Consider the following 22,614-nt stretch of genomic DNA (forward strand, 5'->3'; position numbering starts at 1 on the left):
TAGCATTAGCTAGCAGCAGCTGCCTTGCAGTTTGACACTCATTGCTTTATATCACTTTACATTTTTATAAAATTTTTGCTTTTAAACTTAAAGCTTGCTAACTTTGTAGTTTATTGCACTACAGTTTGAGCTGCACTGCTGCTGCTCTTCATGTTTTTACAATTATGCAAATGGTTTTGCTACAATTAAGCGAGCCATGTTAACTGTCTGGCCCAACCAGCAGCCGATTCAATTGATACAACAGTCAAGCCCAGCGCCAGCCACGCCTACTGTACGCCCACAACGCTTTTTTTTCACAGTTCATTGCACATTGCCTTGTCGCGCTTGTTGTGTTCGACAGTTTGTATTACAATTTTTACGCTGTTGTCTCTCACTCGTCTGTCTGTCTGTCTATCGACAATTATGCATATTTACAAATGTTAATTGGCAGGCCATTGGCGCCTCACATCAATCATACGCCAGCGCTGCCAGCGCCAGCAATTAACAACATTATTGAAGTTGTGAAAACCAAAATGAAGGCGCCACTTTGAAATGCTAATGAAATTGGCTTTTGGTAAGCAAAATAAAATGTATAAAAAATATTTATATTTAAATATTGTAGCAGACTTTCAAGCAAAGTCCTTGCAAGGAGGCACTCAGCTTTCGTTTGCGGCTTAATTGATGAAATTGATTAAATTGCATGGCTTAATTGCTCCTTTGTGACTGGCCACACCGCATGACGTCAGTAGCTCTTGAATTTTAACATTTCTTGCTGCTGTTGGGACAAATTGCATTTGGCCTTTGTTCGCTCGTTAATGCGACTTATTTGTCAGCATTTGTTGGCGAGTGGACACTCGAGCTCTTGCGTCCTTTCAATTTGATTTGATTAGATTGAATTGCTTTGTCTGAATCATCAGAACGGACGCCTGCGGTAAATCAAACGCATCAACTGCTGCGCCATTGTCTTGACGACATTTTTTAGTTACAGTGAAGCTTGTGTGCTGCAACTTTAAAATTTGAAGCTGCTGCTTAGCGATTTTATGACACATACGCTTTGGTTTTTTTATAGTCGCAGCCTTAACTTGGCCCCAAATTTTGTTGTCTTGCTTTAACTACGCGCTAAGTTGCTGAGCTGCAATAAAATTTTAGACTGTGCGTCTAAAGCGCATTAAACCACCTCAGTGCTCTCTCTTTCGCTCTCTCGCTTCATTGTTGTTAGGCTTGCTGAGGTACGAGCTGATTTGCTGTCTTTTTTTCTGCTCTACTGTACTTTAGTGCGGTTTTACTTTGATTTAATTTTGCTTTTACTGCTGGTTGTTTGTCATTGTTCGGCAGCTAAGTACACCACACACCAGGCAGCAGCAGCTCCAAATCCTCACATACACTTGAGTCCTGTCTGCGCCCAATTTGTGAGCTTTGTTCAATTGGCTTTGCCCAGCGCCACTGTTTGGCAGTCAGTACAGCAAGCTGCAAAATAAATCACTAGATTTTGCTTTAAAAAGCTTCGAAGGGTTAAAGAGCTGTGAAATATTCATGTAAATTATTTGGCAAGAGTTAGCAAATAAGCATTAAATACATAAAAAAAAGGGAGTGACAAAAATAAATATTAAATATAGTTTGATATAGAATAGCAGCAGCAAATAATTCTTATTAAAATTCAATAATAATATATAATATATAATAATAATAAAATGCAATTAATTATTTAATTAAAAGTAGAAAAAGTCACTCAACACTAGTTAAAAAAAATTAGGGTAAGCAAAATATGCTCACATTTCTAGCCAAAAACCCCAGTAGCTAAGGCTGCCTCCCCTGAAGCTTAAGTTTTTATTTTATTTTTTTTATTTAATAAGGTATACGGGGAAGTCGGTGAACCGCTTTATGGCCTTAGTATCTGTTCCTTCAGCCCAGATGGGTGCGCCAGCTAGTCAGGCAACTAGCGTTAAGTTTTTTTATATAAATAAATAATTATTTACAAAATTCTTAAAGTCAATGGCTGAAGCTTAATGTTTGCTTAGCTTAAAGCTGCGCGCTTGACTTCAGAGCTCTTTAATTTTATTAATCTGCGCCGACTATTCACCCCAATCAAGCTACAAGTATAGCCATTCAGCTACTCATTTATTATCAAGATTAAAGCCTATTTACTCGCTGATTATATGGACAGCATTTGACTGCACTTAGTCAGTCAGTCAGTCAGTCAGTGAGTCAATCAGTCAGTCGACTGCAAATGCAAAGGGACACAAAATGCCATTAACCCAATGCTTTTTCTAAAAATATGTAGTCGCTACTGTAACTAGCTCATGCAGAACATATTTTATTGATTACATTTGCGACTTGCCAGGCACACAGACTCCAACTCCAACTCCCAACTCCACAGTGCCAGCCAAAACTTTGCTGTCTGCGTGTTTTTGCACAAGTTTATGAGATTTGCCAACCCACCCAAAACCCAAACGCAAAAAAATTGTAGCAGAAAAACGAAAGATGCGATGTAGTTTTGGTAACTAAAATCTACGTTTAGTGAAATTGCATTTTATGTGTGTGTGTGTGCGGCTATGTGTGTGTGTATATTGTGGTTGCTATATGAATTATATAAGCAAATAAATTTCTTATTTGTAGCGACAATTTGCGGTAATTTTGTGATTTGTGCTGTGGGCGGGTCTGCAATGCTGACATCATCTGTTTGCACCAGTTGAGGGTTGTTTGCCACACACACACACACACACACACATGTGTGTGCATATTTATGGCTATTAATTAAAGCTAAGCTTTGATTTTTGCCGCTGCTCATGTCAACGACTCGAGCGACTCGTCTCGTCTCTTGAGTTAGAAGTTTATTGACTGTCAGCGTCGTAATCCTTTGCGCTGCCATTTGCATAACCAGTGCGCAGCGCTAACGTTGTCCTGTCTGCGCGTCCTGTATGCATATCGTTAGCAAATTGCAGGCTCAAAAAGCAAACGCGCACAAAAACCTGCATGTAAGCCAATACCCAACCAATTTCCGTTAGCCAACTCGCTTTACTTTACTCCCTTTTTTTTGGGGCGTTTGTGCTGTCGCGTTTTTGTTCATGCCTTTTGTATTTCCGTTTTTGAAATTAGCAGGTGCGCCCCATTTTGCTAGCTAACAAATTTGTAAGCTTAGCTTTGGCTACAATTTCAGTTTATTTTTATTTTATTTTGCGCTCATTTGCATATTCGACACATTCGGCGGCCCTTGGGGAAATTTAAGCCTTTTAAGTCTCGGACGCATTATAAATTTATTTTAAAATTGACATTAGCTCTAACTTTATTTTGTAGCTGTCGCAAATGAAGCCATTAGCAGTCACAACCAGGCAGCGGTCATCACTACCCAAATATCAGCAATTGACTTTGCTATGCTTGTGTGTGTGTCCAACCGCAACTTCAAACTGTGTGTGGCCTACAAAAACTCAAACATAAAGGCGTTGATTGCTTGGGCAACCCACACACACACACACACTCACTCGGCTAGTCCTTGCTGCTGTTGCAAAATATTTAATTTGATTTTGGCTTTTTAGTTGGGCATACAAATAATTGATTGACACTTTCTATGCGGCTGCTCCACAATTATTTTTCAAACTTTATTTATTTATACTTTTCCCGCTCTTTTGTGTCTTGCAGCAATTTCTCGCGAGGATGGCGATGAGTCTACGCATCATCATCATCATCACAATCATCATAGGGGCGGTGGGTCGCATCATAATCACGGTAATAAAGTTCCATACAATGGCTACAATTCGGAGGAGTATTTGGATCGTCTGGAGCCCAATGGCAATATACCCGCTGATAAAACAAATTGCAGATATGGCGGTAAGTCTAAAGTGTAGCATACTTATGTGGGGGTCTCAGCGTTAATTTATTGCGCCACGTCTTTTGCTTTAATCTCTCGCAAAAACTAATTTAATGTTATTTCAACTGACATGACAATAATTTATGCGCTCAGCTCCAACTACTTACTACGGCTACTAATATAGGCGTGTCTAATTATGCCCACTCGTCCCTAGTGGTTAAAGATAAACAATTCAACGGACGTTCGTCCACCCTCTGGTCCTTTCGCAGCTGCGCTCGATTTATTTGCGCCTCAATTTTTGCTGCTCTTTTGCAGCAATTTATCAAATTTTTGTCTCATTTAGCAGCGCTTACATTTGCCTTCATTTAGCTTTGCGTATTTCTTTAGCTCTCGCTCATTCTCATCGCTTATCTGTAATGCTGTCATTTAAATGGGTAATCATGCTTTTTATTTGCTCCGACAAGCGGGTTGTCTTCCTTTGCTCTGAAATGTGTCACAAGATTGTAAAATGTGGCGCAAGAAAAAGGCGCACAAATTGCTTAAAATTGTAATTGTATAAAAATAATAATTTAAAGTCATTGCAAGCATTACAAAGTGCATTATTTTTGTTTTAAAAATGAACAAATGATAGCTATACTTATATCAAGTAGCTCAATTTCCCAAAAATAATTGAAATTAGCTTAAATAACTTAAAGTACATTTAAAATAATATAACGAATGATTATTAATTTCTAAATTTCTACTAAGATTACTAATTCATTAAATAATTTTTAGAAAATACCAAATAAGTTGAGAATAATTATTTATTAATTTTATTTTCCAAAAATGATTTAATAAATTATTAATCGTCGATTTCAAATAATCTAACGAATGATTTCAGTTCTAAATTTCTACTACTAGTAATCGTAGTTCATTAAATAATTGTTAGAAAATAGCAAATAATTTGACATTGGTTAAATAATTATTTAATAATTTTATTTTCTAAAAATTATTTAATAAATTATTAATCGTCGATTTCAAATAATCTAACAAATGATTATTCATTTCTAAATCTCTACTACGATTACCAATTCATTAAATAATTGTTAGAAAATAGCAAATAATGTGACATTAGTTGAGAACAATTATTTAATAAATTTATTTTTTATAAATTATTTTGTGAATTAGTAATTCTAATTGAAATTTAGCTGCTTTGACTTAAAGCAATTGCTTGCTAAGCGTAAATCTGCATAAACTTTAAGCCAATTAAATATTTTGGCAGCACATTTGAGCTGCTTAATCGAATCATTATAATGCCAAATAAATTGTAATTCAAATACAGCAGCTTTACGCTTAGATTTTCTTTTATTTTTGTCAGCACATTTATATTTCGTGGTATTCTTATTCGAAATCATGAGCATTATTTTCGAAAATTCAAAAATTGTAATTCAAATTTAGCAGCAACCCGCTTAAATTAAATCACTGTCAAATATTTTAGCAGCACATTCAAGATTCGTCATATTCTTAATCGAAATCATTAGCATTATTTTTCATTAGTTCTAATTCAAATACAGCAGCTTTACGCTTAGATTTTCTTATATCTCTCAAATAATTTTGTCAGCACATTTAAAATTCGTCATATTCTTAATCGAATTCATTCATCCAAAAAATGATTAATTGTTAAGTAGACGTAATTCAAATTCAGCAGCTATACGCTTAAATTTTCTTATATCTCTCAAATATTTTTGTCAGCACATTTAGAATTCGTCATAGTCGCTTTCGCTCTGTTTGTTAATCTGTTAAAATTCCAATGTGCTGTGCGCTTTGCTTTTGCTTTTGTGTTTGTGTCTTTTGTCATCTCTTTTGCGTTTTATGCTCATAATTGTAAATTGCAATTTTATGCAAACAATGAAGCAATGAGGCGGACTCGAGACACGAGACTGCTCGTTGACATGGGGCTCGATAAGGCGTTGAGGATATTGTTCTTGGGTAATAGCTACTCCCACCCAAGTTGTTACAATTGTTGCTGGTGCTCGAAGCTCGAAGCTGTTGCTATCTCCAGCTAGGCAGTGGCACATAAAGCAACGGAAATGAAAATATTAACAAGCAAATGTGCAGCCCCTACCCAAACACTGACTGCTAACATTATGCATATGCACAAGGCAAAAGGATTGCCACCTGAGCTGAGTTTAAGCCAGTGGCAATTGCCAAGTTATGCCCAACGCTACTTTACGCTTGTCTAGCCTTGTTTTGTTTATTGCATGTGTACACTAGCTGTTAAAACTTTTCGCACACTTTTACAAGTGTGTATAGCGAAACTTTTTAGTGAAACTGAATGTCAAAGTCAAAGAGAGTGCAAGTCAAATGTAGTCAACAATTTAGTTTATTAAATGCTATAATAAATTTACATTTATCAGCTTGTCTTCTAACATTTGATTGATAGTTTTAGTTTTATTTTACTGCAACTATATTCATATGTTTTTTTTATTTATGCTGCTGCTGCTGCGTTCAATAAAGTTGCTTCAGTTATCATAAAGTTATATAACGCACTATAAATTACACACACAGCAGCAGCAGCCCCAGCCAAAGCAGCACCCAAAGCAATTTCAGCTTGGCCTGGCCCTAGCTCCAAGCTCTTGTTGTTATTGCTATGATAACATGATTTATAAGTTATCTTCAACTCAACAGCGTTTGCTTGTGCTGGCGCCCAGGCGTATGCGCAATTTATGCTGCGTAGCTTGCACTCTAACAAAGATTATTGTTTATGTGCGTAAATTATGCACAAATTTTTGCGAAAACCACAAAAGAAAAAGTGGCGCACATTTTTATACACTTTGACATTTTTGTAATCAATAAGCATAAAATTCAAATTAAAAATCATATTTTTTTAATAATTATGCAGCCAGCCCAGCAAAACACTCTAAAGCGTCTCGGCATCATTAAGCTGCTGCTGCGGCTAAATCCTTTAGCGTTTTATTTTTGGCGCACACAAAACTTTGCTGACTTTAGCTGCTTTACATACTCTAACTTGGCTAGCAGTTGCTTAACTTGAGCTAAGAACGCAAAGTTTAAATTGGCATTTCATAGAATTCATTTAAAAGTCGAGCATGAGTCATGCTTAAAGGCAAATAAAGCATTTAATTTAAATTGAGGCATAGAATTTAATACTTTAACTTAAAGCTTGTTGAATGAATCAAACGAACTGAGTTTAATTAAGTTCATTTTATTTTGTATGCATGCAAATCTAATTCAAATTAAAGGCAAATCAAATTGTATTGCTATTTTTATTAAATTTATTTCAAGTTCAACTTGGAGAGAAAACTCAAGCTTCGATTGCAACTTTATTTAAAATATGCTTACCTTAAACAGTTTGCTGCTGCTTCATACATTTGCTACCTATTTCAAAAAGTTATGCTTAATATAATTTAAGACTTTGCTTTATATAAACTTTAAGTCTTGTGCAGCTTTCACTTTGCGCAACTTTTATTTAGACAATTTGTTAGGCGCAGCCCAAAACTTATCCTCGCTTTGCACCTTGACGCGGCTGCTTCAGTGTATAACAAATTTCCATATAAAGTTTCTTTTTCTTATTTAGACTTGTGTTTTTTATTAAGCTCTTCACGAGCAGCTCGTTTGTTTTTATTTGACTGAACCACCCAACCACCCAACGACTGTTGTCTATTGTTGCTTTTGGCTTTTTTTCTGGGTGGTACTTATGCGCCCCGTTGTCTCTGATTTAAATTTATTGGCAAAATACTTTAAGTGATTTTTTTTGGTGGCTGCTGCTCAAACTTTTGTTTTAACAAAAATTTGGGAGTTAGGGTTGTTTGTTTAACTTGTCGCGCAACCCTTTTGTCAATTTCTGTTTGTAAGCTTTGGGTCTATTAGTTAAGCTCGTGGAATACTTAAATGAGCAGCGTCTGTAGCACACACACACACACTTTTGTGGCCTAAAGCGTTGCAGTTTATTAACGTAGCCTTCCATTTTTTTCGTGTGCTGCTGTCACTTTTTTAATGATTTAGTTTGGCTGTTGCTTTTCCCATTTTCCTCTCGCTGTTTGCTCAGCTTTTGTTTGATGTCAAATGCTTTTTGCATTACTTTTGGCTGCTATTTATTTTTATTTGCTTGACTAATGAAGCGACTTATGCAGTGACATGGAAAATTTGCGGTTTTTATCATTTTTGGGCATTTGCATTTTTTTCCTTTTCAAACACAAAGACGTGAAAAACTTTGCTAATTGGCTGCAAAACTGTGCACAATTTGAATTGAGCTTACAAGCAATGATTCAAACTTTAAAAAATATGTTAAAAAACTTAAATATTTTCATACTTAATGATATATATATATATCTATATCATTAAACTTTTGAGCAAGTTAAATTAACTTCCGCTGCTGGAACTTTAGTCGCTCCCAATGTTAATAACAACATTTTGGCTGCGCTGCTCAGTTAATTTAATCAATTTTCTTTTGAGCAAAAGTTTGGCTGGACTTAGTCCTAAACACAAAGCTGTGAACAATTTTATGTGCATTGTGCTGGTTTCTGCACCGAATTGTTGTAACTGTAAAACGAAAATGAATCTTTGACAATTCGTCCAGTCGCTTTGCGCATACTAAGCTCATTATGAACATGAAATGCACAAAAGGCGACGCTGCCTTTTTTTTATGATTATTTTTTTGTCAGTAAACTTTTTAATAGTGTGGCAACTTGGCCAAGACAATTTTATTGCAGTCGCTTGTCTAACATGGCGCACACACAATGTAAAGTAGCGCTATATGTAAATGAGCTGCCACCCAGTCAGCCACCCAGCCACCCACTGCTTAAAACATAATAAAAAACGCTTTAATCGCATTGACTTAAATTTTGTGTGTGCGGTGGCGTATACTTCATTTGCAATCAGCGTGCAGCTGAGTGACAGTTGAAGTATCCATAACCGAAGCAGTAGCTGCTGCTCATATAACAAGTGTTGAGTGTGTGTGCTGGTGTGGGTGGGGGGTGGTGAAGCAGCCGCAGGTTACAGCCTCGGTTGGCATTAGGATTCATAATATGACAAAGTGGCGGTTGGGCTGTAACTAACGCTGCCAAAGCTTAAAGGCATGTAGTAGACACACACACACGTGTCTCTATGTGTGTGTGTAGCTGCGGCTGTCTCGTATCTATTTGTGTATTGGTCTATAGGGAATGAAAACGCAACCACTCTGAACTGAACTGTACGCTGCTGCAGATAAAGCGCCCTCTATGTGTTGACTCTGACACAGCCTTGGGGCATATCTAGGGGGTTGGGGGGGTGGCGCACGCATTTGATTTGGTCAGTTCGACACAGCAGCACACGGCGGCGACACATCCTTCCTCTTTGACTGTCATTTACGTGACTGTGCAGAGCGTACATATGTGTGTGTGTGTGTGTGTGTAAGAGGCTTTTCGCATGAAATTGCTGCAAATTATTCCCATTACGAAATTTGGCCTGGGCTGGCATTTCAAGTTGATTGTCGTTTACATATGAAACACATTCGAAGCAGCAGCAGAAACTTGAGTTCAAGCTCTGATTGCACTTTGAAGTGCGTCGAGCTGCTGCTCAAATGTGTTTTAATCAATGCGCAATTAATCAATATTTGCTATTGAATGTCTACTGGTTTCAACTGCATGCAAATGAGCGTTAGACAAAATAATAAAGCAGCGAAACAATAGCATTGACTTTTAATAGCTGCAAATTAGTTGGAATTGTTGTTAGTATAATTATGGCTGCAATTCTATAACAAATTTAAAGCAAAATCGAAAGCGAAAAAATAATTGAAAATTAGCTAAGATTGATTTTTATGCCTTTAAAGTATATGAAAACACAGTAAGGTGCTTTTAAAAAATATTAATTAAAATATTTTTGGCTATATAACATAAACTATTTATGATTTGTAGCAAATCCATTTGCACACTTATTTCTAATAATGTATTGATTTTTATGTCTACAGTTAATCAATTAAAATTAAAAAAGTGTAATATTTTTAGTCAGCATAATGTTGTTAAAATATCAGCTAAACTATTATATATTGATTTTTAACTATTTATGTTTTGATTTAAAGCAGCAAATACATTTTAACGCTAAATTGAATTAATTTTGATTTGATTTAAAGCAGCAAAACAATTTGAATTCTTATTTCTAATAATGTATTGATTTTTATTGCTATAAATTAAAACACCAAAAATGTGTTTGCAGCAGATTTAGCATATTTTTGTCAATATTAAAATATAAACTATGACTTTTTATTATTTTATTTTAACTATTTATTAACTATGATTTAAAGCAGCAAATACATTTTAACGCTGTTTGGAATTTATTTGATTTGTTTTAAAGCAGTAAATGCATTTAAACTTTCAATCTATGCATTTTAGTTAAGTAAATCAGCATAATTTATTTATTTTATAATTAATTTTAATGCATTTAAACTTTAATTTCACACATTATTTAAATTTATTTGATTTGTTTTAAAGCAGCAAATGCATTTAAACTTAAATTTCATATTATTCTATGCATTTTAGTTAAGTAAATCAGCATAATTTATTTTATAATCCATTTAAACTTTAATTTCATATATTATTCTATGCTTTATTTTATAATTGGCTGCCAATTTTCAATTGAAATGTGCTACTCCAATGCATTAAATTACTTGCTGCTTACATTTTTGGCTTGTTTGCCCCACTGTGCCTGGCGCAACATTGTAGCACCCATTGACCAAAAAGCGTATAACTCTCTTTCTGATTGCATTGGCATTCTCGGCTTTCAGCATGGTCTGGACATGGCTTTGGGCCATGCACTCTGTATTACCAATGCTCAATGCCCATGGCCTGTTGGCCATTCTACTTTAGCTGCCTTTTGTTTCGGACAAGCTGCAACATTAACGCCCTGGGGGAGCACGAAAATGCGCGCACGCCGTGACGAATGCTTGACGTGCAGCCCCAACCCCAGCCAAATCGCTTTATTTGCAACTGGCTCAAATCACGAGGCAATAAGCTAGACGCACAGCTGGTCCAGCCCCCAGGCTATGGACGCTGTTTATGCAGCAAACCTTTAGCAGTTAATTAAAAAAGCGTAAAGGAGTCCTGCGCACAAATTTCAATTACTTAACCCCAGCGTCGTCACTGGTTATAAAAATATTATTGATAAATCCCATGCATGTTCGCTGGGTGTCATTTTACAGCTTTATTTATGCCACAGGACTCGCTTTTTATTGCAATTTTATGTTTGTTATTATTATTTTTATTATTATTGGAGCAGCAGCAACAGTTGCAAATAAATTGAATTTCATTTTTTGTGCGCTGTCATTGTGGCCAGAGCTAGTGGCATTATTATTATCTCAGCTGAGCTGCCACAGCCAGTTGCAAGCTCTGCACTGTTGGCTGGCTTGTTGATTGAACGTGGCAACGTTACCTGCAACTCAATTGTGGCTTTAACAAAACGTATTAGAAATCAATTCATTTTGTTTGCCATTGTCCAATTTCCGTTTCGTCTAACAAATACTAGAGCAAATAATCAACGACAAATTGCCAGCCTGAGATTGATATTGGAGTTGGGCTCAATGTTTGCGCAGATTTCCGGCTTGCTAACGATTTAAAGCTTAGACTTGAGCTATAAATATGCAAGAATTTTAAATTTAACTTTTGTGTAATTTAATTGCTTTAAAAATTTGTTGCCCTGCGCAAAGTTCTTTTGACCAAAACGCAGTTGACAAGCTAAGGCAAACCGCTAAGCCAGAGTCTTTGGCAAACTAACGGATGTTGCAGCCCCAAGCTGCCAACCCCTTTTTTTTTGTTAGCTTCGCTTTGCTTTATGCATGTGGCACGCACACCCGCAACAATGTTGCATAATAGCAACGTTTAGTGTGAAATTTTCTGCGGTTTTCATTTTTTTTTTTCTAGACTTCTTTTGAAATTGCGCATATAAACTAATTTCGCATGCATGAAATGACTTGCATAGAATAAAATAGAGCCAGAGAGGGAGCTGCTGCTTACTAAAAAATGTGAAAATTGCGTAGTTGGCGCCACAGACGTTTTGTTGCATTCACAGCCATTAGATTTAAGTTGCGTCCTCGTTTTGCTAATTGTGTCACAATGATGAGCACCCCACTCACAACTATAAAAAGCGCATATTACGCATACGCCATGTGTGTGTGCGAGCTCAACAGCCCAGCACTAATGCTGGCTTACTAATTGCATTTTGTTTGCACACAAAAGCGCATTTCTATTTTTCGACACCTTCCCAGTCGCTTTCATTTACTTTTGGCATATTCATTTCGAGGCATTTCATTAAATGTAACCGGATGCGCCTCTAACTCCCCCCCAACTGCTGCCATTGTGGTCGTCAACTTTACAGCGTGTGTATTCATTACAGCAACGTCTCTGTGTGCGTGTGTGTGTGTGTGTTGCGTCACTTGATCTGCTGTCTGCCTCTTTTGGGTGGCATTCGCGTTCTTTTAATTAGCATCAATGTCATTTGCTATGCCCTTAGATTTTGCACATTTGTTGTAACGGCATTTGACTAATTTGAATAACTGTGTAGGCAGCTAAGCGCTGCTTAGCCTGCAGAATGGAATTTGGGCTAAAGTGATTACCAGTAGCTGGTGAAAAAGTAGCTAATTTGTTTTAAATTTGTATGAGCATGAGTTAGAGCGAGAGCTAAACAGGAAAGTAAAGTATTTTTACGAGCAAGCAGAGTAATTAACAGTAGTTGATGCTTTAAGCTAGAGAAATAGTAACAACAAATGTTGGGTTTTAATAAAATAATTAATTAATTTATTTATATTTTACATAGATGTAAGCAAGGCAGCTAAAGAATTGAAGCGCTTGAATTAGCAACTAAACTAAACTTGAGAGAATAAGAATGAGAATGAGAATGAGAATGAGAATGAGAGAGAGAGAGAGAGAGAGAGAGAGAGAGAGAGAGAGAGATGAAGGTATCGAACGAAGTGGAGTATTTAAAATAAGAAATTGACTAAATACCAGTAGTTAGGTCTTTAGATAAACAAAAAGTAACTAAGTACTTCTAGTAGAATGATTGGTTTTAATAAACTAATTAGTTGTCATGCTTGCTACAAGAATTAGATATAGATATGAGCGTATATGCTTGAATGAATGAAAGGAAGCTAAAGAATTGAAGTGTTTGATTTAGGAACTATGTAATTCTTTAGCTATAGAATGCAACTTATTATTTTAATTGATTAATTTGAGAGTTTAACAATAGTTAGTTCTTTAGATAGTGCAAGAGTAACTGAAAAAAAGTTCTACATAGCCGAAATATGAATGAGAATGAGATAGAGAGAGAGCTATACAGCGAAGTTGATTGAAATAAGAACTAGAGTAGCCAGCAGTTAGTACTTTAAATAAACAACTAGTTCTTGTAGAATGATTGGTTTTAATAAAATAATTAATTAGTTTTGATGCTTGCGACATGGATTAGAATTATATATAGATATGAAATGTATAGGAATCCAAACATATAAAGTCGTGTACTAGGAACTAAGTAATTCTTTAGCTAAAGAATGCAACTTTTTTTTGTGATTGAAGAATTTGTTCTAATAAGAACTAAAGTGTTAAACAATAGTTAGTAGCTGAGATAGAGTTATATATAGCCAATATATGAATGAGATAGAGAGAGAGAGAGAGATAGAGGTATCTAGCGAAGTGGAGTATTTGAAATGAAAACTAGAGTAATTACCAGTAGCTAGTTTTTTAGATAAACAAAAATTAATGATTGGTTTTAATAATTTAGCTGTGATACTTGACTACAGGGATTACTTTAATTATTTAACTCTTACAAAAAGATAGATATAGATATAGATATAGATATGTATGTATATGCTTGAATTTAAACTAGTGATGTATTTATAATAGGAACTAAAGTAATTGTTCAGCTATAGCACAATAAACTTATTGTGATTCATTTATTAGCTGTATAGAAATCTAAAGTGCAAAAAAAGTTAGTTAAACAGTAACTGAGAAAGAGTTCTACATAACCAAATGGCATAGAAACTTGAGGTAGTTCAGCTATATTTAAAATAATTAATAAGCTGCAGCTGTTAGTTAGCCAAGTAGTTAACGCTTTAGCTGCAGTAGCGTTAACTAATTGCTAAGCTTGGCATATTTTGTTTATATTCAATCAATACTCAAGCAATTATTTGACGCTTAGTCAAAGCAAACATAATTATAGCCCAACTGTACTGCAGGGTTACTTTTCTTGTTTGTATACGCGGGCATAACTGAAGCCAGCTAGCCTAAAAGTATGCTGTCATATGTTTTGGCTGTTGATGAATGAATGTCTAAACAATTGTTTTTGTTTTTGTTTTTGTTGCTGCTTCAAGTTTATTTTTGCTAGACAAACATCAACTCTCCCCAAAGCTGTAAACAGTTTGACATGACAGGCGGCATAAGAGCATTACACACACACCAAGACACACATTAGCTGCATGTGTGTGTGTGTGTGTGTGGCCTGTCAGTCTCAAGGCGCTGGCAACTCTTATTTCATATGCTGCGCAGCGCAATCGTTAAGCGATTTCTTGTAGTCCTTTCAATCTCAACACACAGCTCGAGCTTGAGTTGTGCGCCCCCCCCACACCCCTAAAGCGAATTGCTTGTCCATAGTGCTGCCTTTTGTTTGTACGTACAACAAGAAAAGTAATTTTATGTAATTTGTTAAGTAATATTGCTGCTGAGACGAGAGACAGGATGTGGCGCTGTGGCCTGCTGGCTGCTTTCAGATTTAATTGCAGCAAGAAAAACATCAAAGTGCGCTTAAGCCAAAGGATTTTGATTAGAGCGTTGCTTGTTTTTTTTATTAAATTTACGCTGTTGTGTCTAGTTAGTAATAAATATGCAACTGTTGACTTGGGATTTTCAAAACTTGCACACATATCAAACTCTCTGCTCATTCTACACTGTCTGCCTTGCTTATTAAATTGTCTCGCCTTGCAGCAGCAACATGTGGCATGAGTAATTATATTGGCGGCCAATAAAATTGGCAGCAACAAAGGCAAACAACTCATATCACAAAATTTGCACTTTTATGTAGCTTTTGACTCACGTCTTGTAAGTCGAGCCCTTTGCTGCTTTTTCTAATTGGAAACGCTTTTCATTACAAGCACAAATGAAAATCAATGGCAAAATCGTTGGCAGGCGTCGCTGTCGCTTGGTTTGAGTAATTAAACACAATCAACTGTGGCACGCCTCTCGCCCCCCTCGCCTTAGCCTCAGCTTCATAAATCCCTGAGTTGAGCGAACGAGTTTTCTGTTTAAGCCACACACAGCACACAAATCAATTTGTTTGGCCAACAGCAAGTGCAATAAATAAACGGTAATTGAAAGTGATGAACGCAAGGATATAGCCTTGTGGGCTACAAGGGTTGTATCCTGCACACTGCACGAATTTCTTGGCACTAATCAAATGTCAATTTTTTATTCAATCAAATGAACATAAAGCGAAAAAATTTAAGCACGACCAAGAAAATTTATAGCCAAATCTTTTAACGAGCGCAAACTTTTGCTGCTATTAAATGCGCTTTTTGGCCAATTATTACGCGCGATTTATGCTTTTATTTGTGGCTAGCAGCGTGTGTGTGTATGTGTGTGTGTGTGTGTGTGTTGTTTGGTCAACAAGCGTGTAATGCTCCTCGCTCTAGCTGCCACTGCTGAGTGGATTATTTAGCTTTCCACTATATTTGTGTGTGTGTTTATCGATTTGTATGTGTGTGTGTGTGCGATAAGTTTTAACTCTGATTTAGCAGCAGCACATTGTAGCCAACGACAAGCGAGAACAAAATTGTGCAATAAGAGCTCAAGAGCTTTGTCGTCGTTTGATTCAGCAAACAGCCAAAAGCTTTATTGAGTTGTTCGCTCAGCAACAACAGCCAAAGCCACAAGCTAAGCGACTGCAGAGCATAAATAATACGACGCTAGTTAGTTGGCTATTGCTTTAACTTGAATTAAATACAATTTGCTTATAATTAAAATAGCTATAAACATTACTAATAAATCAATTTGATGTAGCATTGTTTGATTTAATGCCAAAATATGTCGCAGAAGCTTCTAACTGCATTTAAACTAACTAAACAAGTGCACAAATTAAAGTTTTATATACACTTTGACTAGAGCATCGCAGCAAAGCGTTCAGGTTTGGATATATCAGCAGCTATATACCAAATTTGGTTGCTCTATCTCTTATAGTTGCTGAGAAATAACAAATGACTATATCGACTCAGTTTGTCTTGCTGATCAAGTATATATATACTTTGTGGGGTCTGCCACGCCTCCTTCTCATTATCAAGCATTCGATTAAAAATAATACAAATTCTAAGTTTGTTTCTGATAAAATTTCAAATTTTATTTTATATATTTATATATATACTTAGACTTTTTATACTTTTAACTAAAAATATATATAATATATTATTATAAATAAATAGCTATAAACATTTAATGCTTACTAATAAATCAATTTGATGTAGTATTGTTTATGTCGAAAGAGCTTTTAACTGCTTTTAAACTAAACTAAAATGCTTATATTATCAAAGATTTGATTTTAAAAAATAAAATACCGTTCAAATTTTAAATATTCTTTTTATTATGCATACGCTTCATATTATTTCAAATTATTTATGCAAAATAATATTGAAATATACATACAAAATATGTTCCAAGCTTCATAACTACTTTTAACTAAAAAGCATTATAAATGGAATAAAAAATCAAATGCCAGTTTATTAAAAATTCACACAGCTACTTTTTAAATTCATTTTATTGTGTATACTGCTTATATATTTGCTATAGCTTTAATTAAAGTTAAATTGCATTACAGCATATAGTTTAATTATAAAACTCATATATTTTAATTGTGCAAACTTTTATAAAAAAAATATAAATGCAATTAACTTTAAAGTTTAATTGTTGTTTATATAAAATTGAGCAACGCTTATGCTTTAACTTTTAGCTGCTTATTATGCTTACGCTTTAGCTTTCAACTCTCTTTGCCACATTTTAAGCTTCCACACGCTTTTAGCTTTAACTTCATTTGCTTAATTTTAGCTATTTTACCAAAATTCAATTTATAATTTGCATATTTTCTTTCTACACTTTATTTATAGCACAAGAATCTGCGAAAAATGATAATAATAAATCACAAGGTAATGCTGCACAAACAATTTTTAATGCCCCCACGTAGCTCTAAAGTAGTTTACACATTAACAATGTTGCATGCCACAACAGAAGCGGAAATTGTAGTTGACCGTTAATAGTTTTTGTCTTACGCCAAATGCAAAAATATCATTAAAATAAATGTCAATGGCTGTGTGCATATTTGTTTGCTGCTGTCCTGTCATTGTCCTTGAAGCTATTAGAGCTGAAAGTGCCGAGTGCAGGCGACAGCCAGAAATAATGATAAAACGCAGCGGGTTATCATTTCAATATTGAGACACAGACTTGAGCTCAGAGCTTAGTGTGTGCGTGTGTGTGTGTGTGTGTGTGAAGGCTGCAAAATCCTTTTGGCACTGCTGCACTTGTCTGCCGAGTCTACAAATCCCCCATCGTCGTTATGTTCAACTTGGTTATCATCTTTGTAATTGAATTCAGCCAACAACACAATAAATTTTCGGCTACTAAACGTTAGCAGTGGCCCCAACAACATTAAAAAGGGCTGCCCAAAATACACAAAACTTTTGCGCAAAGAGCGGGAACAAAATTTAATTTCTTGCTTGAATAATAAATCACAAACATAACAGCGAAGGGCAGCAGCAAATAAAAACAGCGAAGGACACTTGATGTCGCCAGCCAGATAAAAACACAGCCAGTGAGCATTTAGTAGCTGAAGAGGGGGTGGGGGTGGCTGCAACATTTTGTTGCCCAATTTGAAATGCGTTGTCGATGGGCAACTCACACACATATGTGTGTGCGTGTGTGTGTGCCCATTGCATTTATCAAAATGGCGCTTCCTGTCGACCCAAGCAAAAGCGCGGCTACCACAAATATCCTGTATCCTGTACGCTTTTGCATATATAAACGCACACGCACACACACATTTTATTTGTATTTGTGACAGCTTCAATGGTCGTGTGTGTGTGTTTTGCTTTATTAAATTTTTACGCAAATGCGTGACACGCGTATATGAATAACAATAACAATAAGAGCAAACTAAAGTCAAGGGAGTTACTAAAAAGTATGGAATGAGCTAAAGCATATCCTTGATTGAAATAGATGCAAGTGTAACTAGAAGAGATAGAGACAGCGATTTGGTGTAAACAAAAAGCTCAAAGCGATATAAATTATGAGAGTTTGGTTTAAATAATTGCAATTCTTCAATGAGTATGAGTATGCAAAGTTATTTCGTCTAAGTTTATTTATTAGTTATAGATCTATAAATAATTCATTTTGTAGGATTAAGTTAAAATCTGATGAGAGCAAAATTTATTAACAAGTTTGCTACAGTTAATTAAATCTTTAAACAATTTATGAACTCAGCACAAAAATTTAATAGGCAATATTTAATAAATAAATTAGTAAAATTTTTGTAGATATTTTCAATTAGTTGCTGTTCTCAAAGTAACTTTAATATAAAAATTGAATTTAAATTAAAACTAAATAATTCTGTTAATATCAAATAAATTTCGAAATATGCAGTAAATTGGAACTGTAATTAAATAATTCATAAAAATATTTTTTATAAAATTCTAAACTAACTGTAATTAAATAATTCTTATAAATACTTATATTTTATAAAATGCTAAAAAATTTAAAATTAAATTATGCGAATTACTGGCACTAAATAAATTCTGCTAGCAGCAAAGTTCATTCCATTCAAAATAGAGTTGATATATAAAATTATAATACTGCACTCAGTTATAGTAACATATTACAGGGTATGCTGTAATAGCAACAATCACACAACTTTGATGATGATTATATGAGTAAAAGAGCGAAAGAGAAAGCAAATGGAAGCCCAAGTGCCATTTTGTAGTTATGCAAATGCAAAAGTAACATTTTTATGTGCAGCTGACAGCAATATTATTTTTTTATTTATATTATAAACATTTTATTATTTTTTTTGCTTTGTGACCCACTCAAGTGCACAGATTTTATAGTGTGGAGTGAGAGAGAGCGAGAGAGAGAGCTTTGTGTCATAAATAATGCTGCAAAGCCAAAAACAAATATGTGTACATAATATGCAATAATGCAAAAGGCCAACAGAGCACACCCTACTAAATGAATACCCCTGCTGGTGCGCGATATCAAAAGTAGCCAGAGCAAAATGCCTCAGGGGGGAGCCGACCGAGCAGTGTAAACAGCAAATTTCTCTCTGCTCTTCATATTTGCAGCAGTTGTCGCATTTTTCTGGTCTCATGTGTTGTCGTTCTCCATGCGTTTGGCTTTAAGTCACAGCAGGACGTGACATCCTTGCATAGCATTTGCATAACTATATAAAACCACCAAACAGTCCACCACGCATCCTCAGTCAGTCTGCTGCTCTAGCGCCTCCTGCTATTTTTATCATTTCATTTCCATTTCTTTTTGCTTTTTTTAATGTCACTTTATTTTCTCTTTTCTCTCTTTTTGCTGTGCAATGTAATGCGCGCTTGCATAATTTTCATTGTTTTCATTTTACAAGCGAAATTTGTGCACTTTGTGTGTTGCTTTATCATTTTTCCTGTTCTGATTTTTTACGCGCTGCCTGCTGTTGACGCGTGTAAAGTAATAAAACTTGAGCAGCAAACTTACTACGCACTCTCCGGGGGGGTGGTGTACACCTCTCTTAACTCCCCAAGCACATTTGTAGTCTATACATCACTCAAAGCTCTGGAGCTACATAGCTGGCCCATATAAGTTTATGAGTACGCTGTAAAGTAAAGGAAATTTTTATGAGTAGGGCAAACCGTAATTCACTGAGAACTGAGCTCTGTTAAGAAAGAATGTAGTTTATTGTAAGTGGAGAATTTAGTTGTGGGCAAGTTTAAAAATATTGTGAATAGGCAAAACTTAAATTAAGTCATGTCAAGTCTCACAATCAGAGTTAAAGCAACGGTTAATCAAAGCAAATGCAAGCTGCAGTTTCAAAGCAAAGGGCAGCGACGCTTCCACTCAGCACATGACATGCTGGAATATTCCATTCATGGCTAACGGTGCTTACTTAGAGCAAGCGCTGGCGCGCACTCTCAGAGTAAAGGCCGCGCAGTCCTCAGGCAGTTAAGGCAGCGACGCACTCTCAAAAGCAGCGCTATGCTCAGCTCACACAGCAAATGCAGCGACGCACTCTCGCAGCAAAGTTAAGGTCATGATAGAATATTCAATCATGTGCTCAGGCAGACACCCTCTCTCTCACAACAAAGGCAGCGCAGCTTTAAGCGCTGATCGAGAGCGCGCGACTGCGTTGACTCTCTAAGCAACGACGTCGCCTGACTCTTTTTGCTTAGAGCGCTGCATTTGCTAGGGCTAAGGCAGCGACGTTCTCACACTCTCTCTCTCACAGCAAAGGCAGCGCAGTCCTCATATAGCTAAGCGCTGACCGACAGCGATCGAGAGCGCTCTCGACTGCGCTTACTCTCTAAGCAACGACGTCGCCTGACTTTTTTTTGCTTAGAGCGCAGGTTAGGCACGCGCCAAGTTCAGTAGTTTGCGGACATTCAAAGTGAGAGCAAGTGCAGTGCGACATTCTTAGCAAAACTAACTCATTTCATTGCCGCTGCTTGACGAAAAGCAAACATAAGCCGCACTTACTTTATATAACTGCGTGCCTTGATCAAGCTGTAAGCAAAACTGCAACTATTATTATTAGCTAAATAGTACAAATTAATGTTACAAACTCTAATCTCTAAAAACTTAAGTCTGGAAACTTTCAAATCTAATCAATATTTAATAAGAACGACTAAGACTCTTGCACTTAAATGAGAATTCTGTGTTTTCTAAAATTATTTCGTAACAGCTGCTGGCTTAAGAATTTCAATAAATATTTAATACCAGCCTAGAATACAGTTCGAATTTAAAACTTCCATTTTATACTAACAACAAAAACCTTTCAATCTGGCCCCACTCCACGCTCAAGTCGAAATCCAACTCAAGCTCATTTGTACTTTTATGAATATTTCATTTGTTGCGCAACAAGAAAACATTTGTTTATGCCCCACTCCGCCCACTATGTTTTCTTTTTAACTGCAGCAATTTACACATTTTTCGGGAGGGACTAAAACTTTACGATTGCATTGCAGTTTGAGCCTTGTAACCCATATTCAACTACAGACTTCAAATGTTTATATATAGCCTGGCCATATAGAATAGTCGGCTACAGTCAATGGCCCTGCTACACTTGGCCAAAAGCACTCACTCCATACACAAGACTTGTCTACTATGGCTCGCATTTTTTATATTCACGCCTCCCCAAACGCAAAAAATAAAGGCGAAGAAAAAAATGCTATGTGTGTGTGTGTGTGTGTGTGTGTGAGGCAGAGAAACAAAAAATAAATAAAACCAAATTTAATATGCGCGCACAAGATGTTTCCGCATGAAGCTCAAGCGCACAGCTTCCTGTTCGCAGACAGCGTCGAGTCCTGAGTCTAGAGAGGAGCTTGAGAGAGAGAGCAAAATGTTGAGAAATTACTAACATAAAAATTAAAAATTCAACAGCAGCTGATTGTGGGCGAGCAAAAACTTTTGAGGCAAACTTCTTGCACGTCTGCTGCAGAGCACACATACACACATATATATAAAGTACATGTGTGTGTGTGTGTGTCTGCTTACATGGCAAATGCTTGACAGCGATTAAATGCGCAACATAAATGAGACAAATAAAAGCCAAAACTTTAGCAAAAGAAATTCAGCTGGCAACAGAAAAAATAAATTTCCATTTGATTTGCAAAAATTGACTGAACATTCGACAAAGTGGCTGTAAAATTGTTCAGCCAATGATGACAACAAACAAACGATTCCAATATTCTAGCTATATAACTATATGTATATGGCCATTGTGTGTATTTGCCAAGTGTGCCAGGCTCTGAGATCCAATCGATTGGTTGCTACGTCAAGTGCCAAGCGATAATCATTTGGCAATCATAATGTAGCAAAGTTTAAAGTGGCAACTGCTATATGGGGTTGAGGCTAATGGCAAAGTTGGCATTAAACTAGTGTCATAATGTGGGTGAAAGCCATTGGCAATAGTCATTGAATCGAGTAGAACTAACTTAAGTTCAAGTAGCGAGTTTAAAAAGCAGAGCTGAGAATCAATTTCATTATACAAAGCTAGGTAAGTAGTTGCCAATTGATTTCTATGGCAGCAACAAAATCAAATTAGTCTGTAGGCTTAGCATAAGTGACTTTGACTAAAGTATAATTTGATATATCAAACAATGTACTAAAAATTGAAATACTTTTGCTTCAAATTTAAATTGCATTCTAATATATTTTGACTAGCAGCTCTGAATTGTTTGAAAGCAATTAAAATTAAGCACTAAAATTTACTGCACTTGGCACTAAATAAATTGCAGTTGCTGTTATCAAACTTTTGCGCATTTAATATCATTTGCTGGCTGAACTCAGCGCCAGCTGCTGCTGCTGCTGCTGCTGTGTACAGTTGGATGCACCAGCAATATATATACGATAACATATATGAGTTATAGCCACAGCATGGCGGCGCCCACCTTAGTTGCTACGAATGTAACTCTAAGCTGTAACAAAACCAATTTATGAGAAGTGCAACTGAAACCAAAGGTGGAGCTGCAGCCGCCGCACAGTCGTTGCAACTTTATTATATAAATATTTCAATAAAACCACAAGCTGCAGTGGAGTGAGAAGGGGAGGGGGAGGGGCAGGCGTTGCCTGCAGGTGCGCATGAGA

At 36.0% G+C, this 22,614-nt stretch overlaps 1 protein-coding gene across 5 annotated transcripts in view; it reads left to right on the forward strand.

Annotated features, from left to right (window-relative positions):
* LOC108599605 (cyclin-dependent kinase 14) overlaps positions 1 to 22,614 on the forward strand; it is a 101,131-nt gene that overhangs the window by 68,254 nt on the left and 10,263 nt on the right. For 2 of the 5 annotated variants that reach the window (XM_033293413.1, XM_017986561.2), the window contains exons 3-4: positions 3,616 to 3,804; positions 16,887 to 16,925. In XM_033293413.1, coding sequence (XP_033149304.1) covers positions 3,616 to 3,804; positions 16,887 to 16,925 — 228 coding nt within the window. Of the gene's footprint in view, positions 1 to 3,615; positions 3,805 to 16,886; positions 16,926 to 20,427; positions 20,535 to 22,614 lie in introns of those variants that run through there. The other 3 variants (XM_033293414.1, XM_033293416.1, XM_017986560.1) reach the window with 2 other exon arrangements.

This window comes from Drosophila busckii, chromosome 3L (genome assembly GCF_011750605.1).
Source record: "Drosophila busckii strain San Diego stock center, stock number 13000-0081.31 chromosome 3L, ASM1175060v1, whole genome shotgun sequence".
Classification (NCBI taxonomy): Eukaryota; Metazoa; Arthropoda; class Insecta; order Diptera; family Drosophilidae; genus Drosophila; species Drosophila busckii.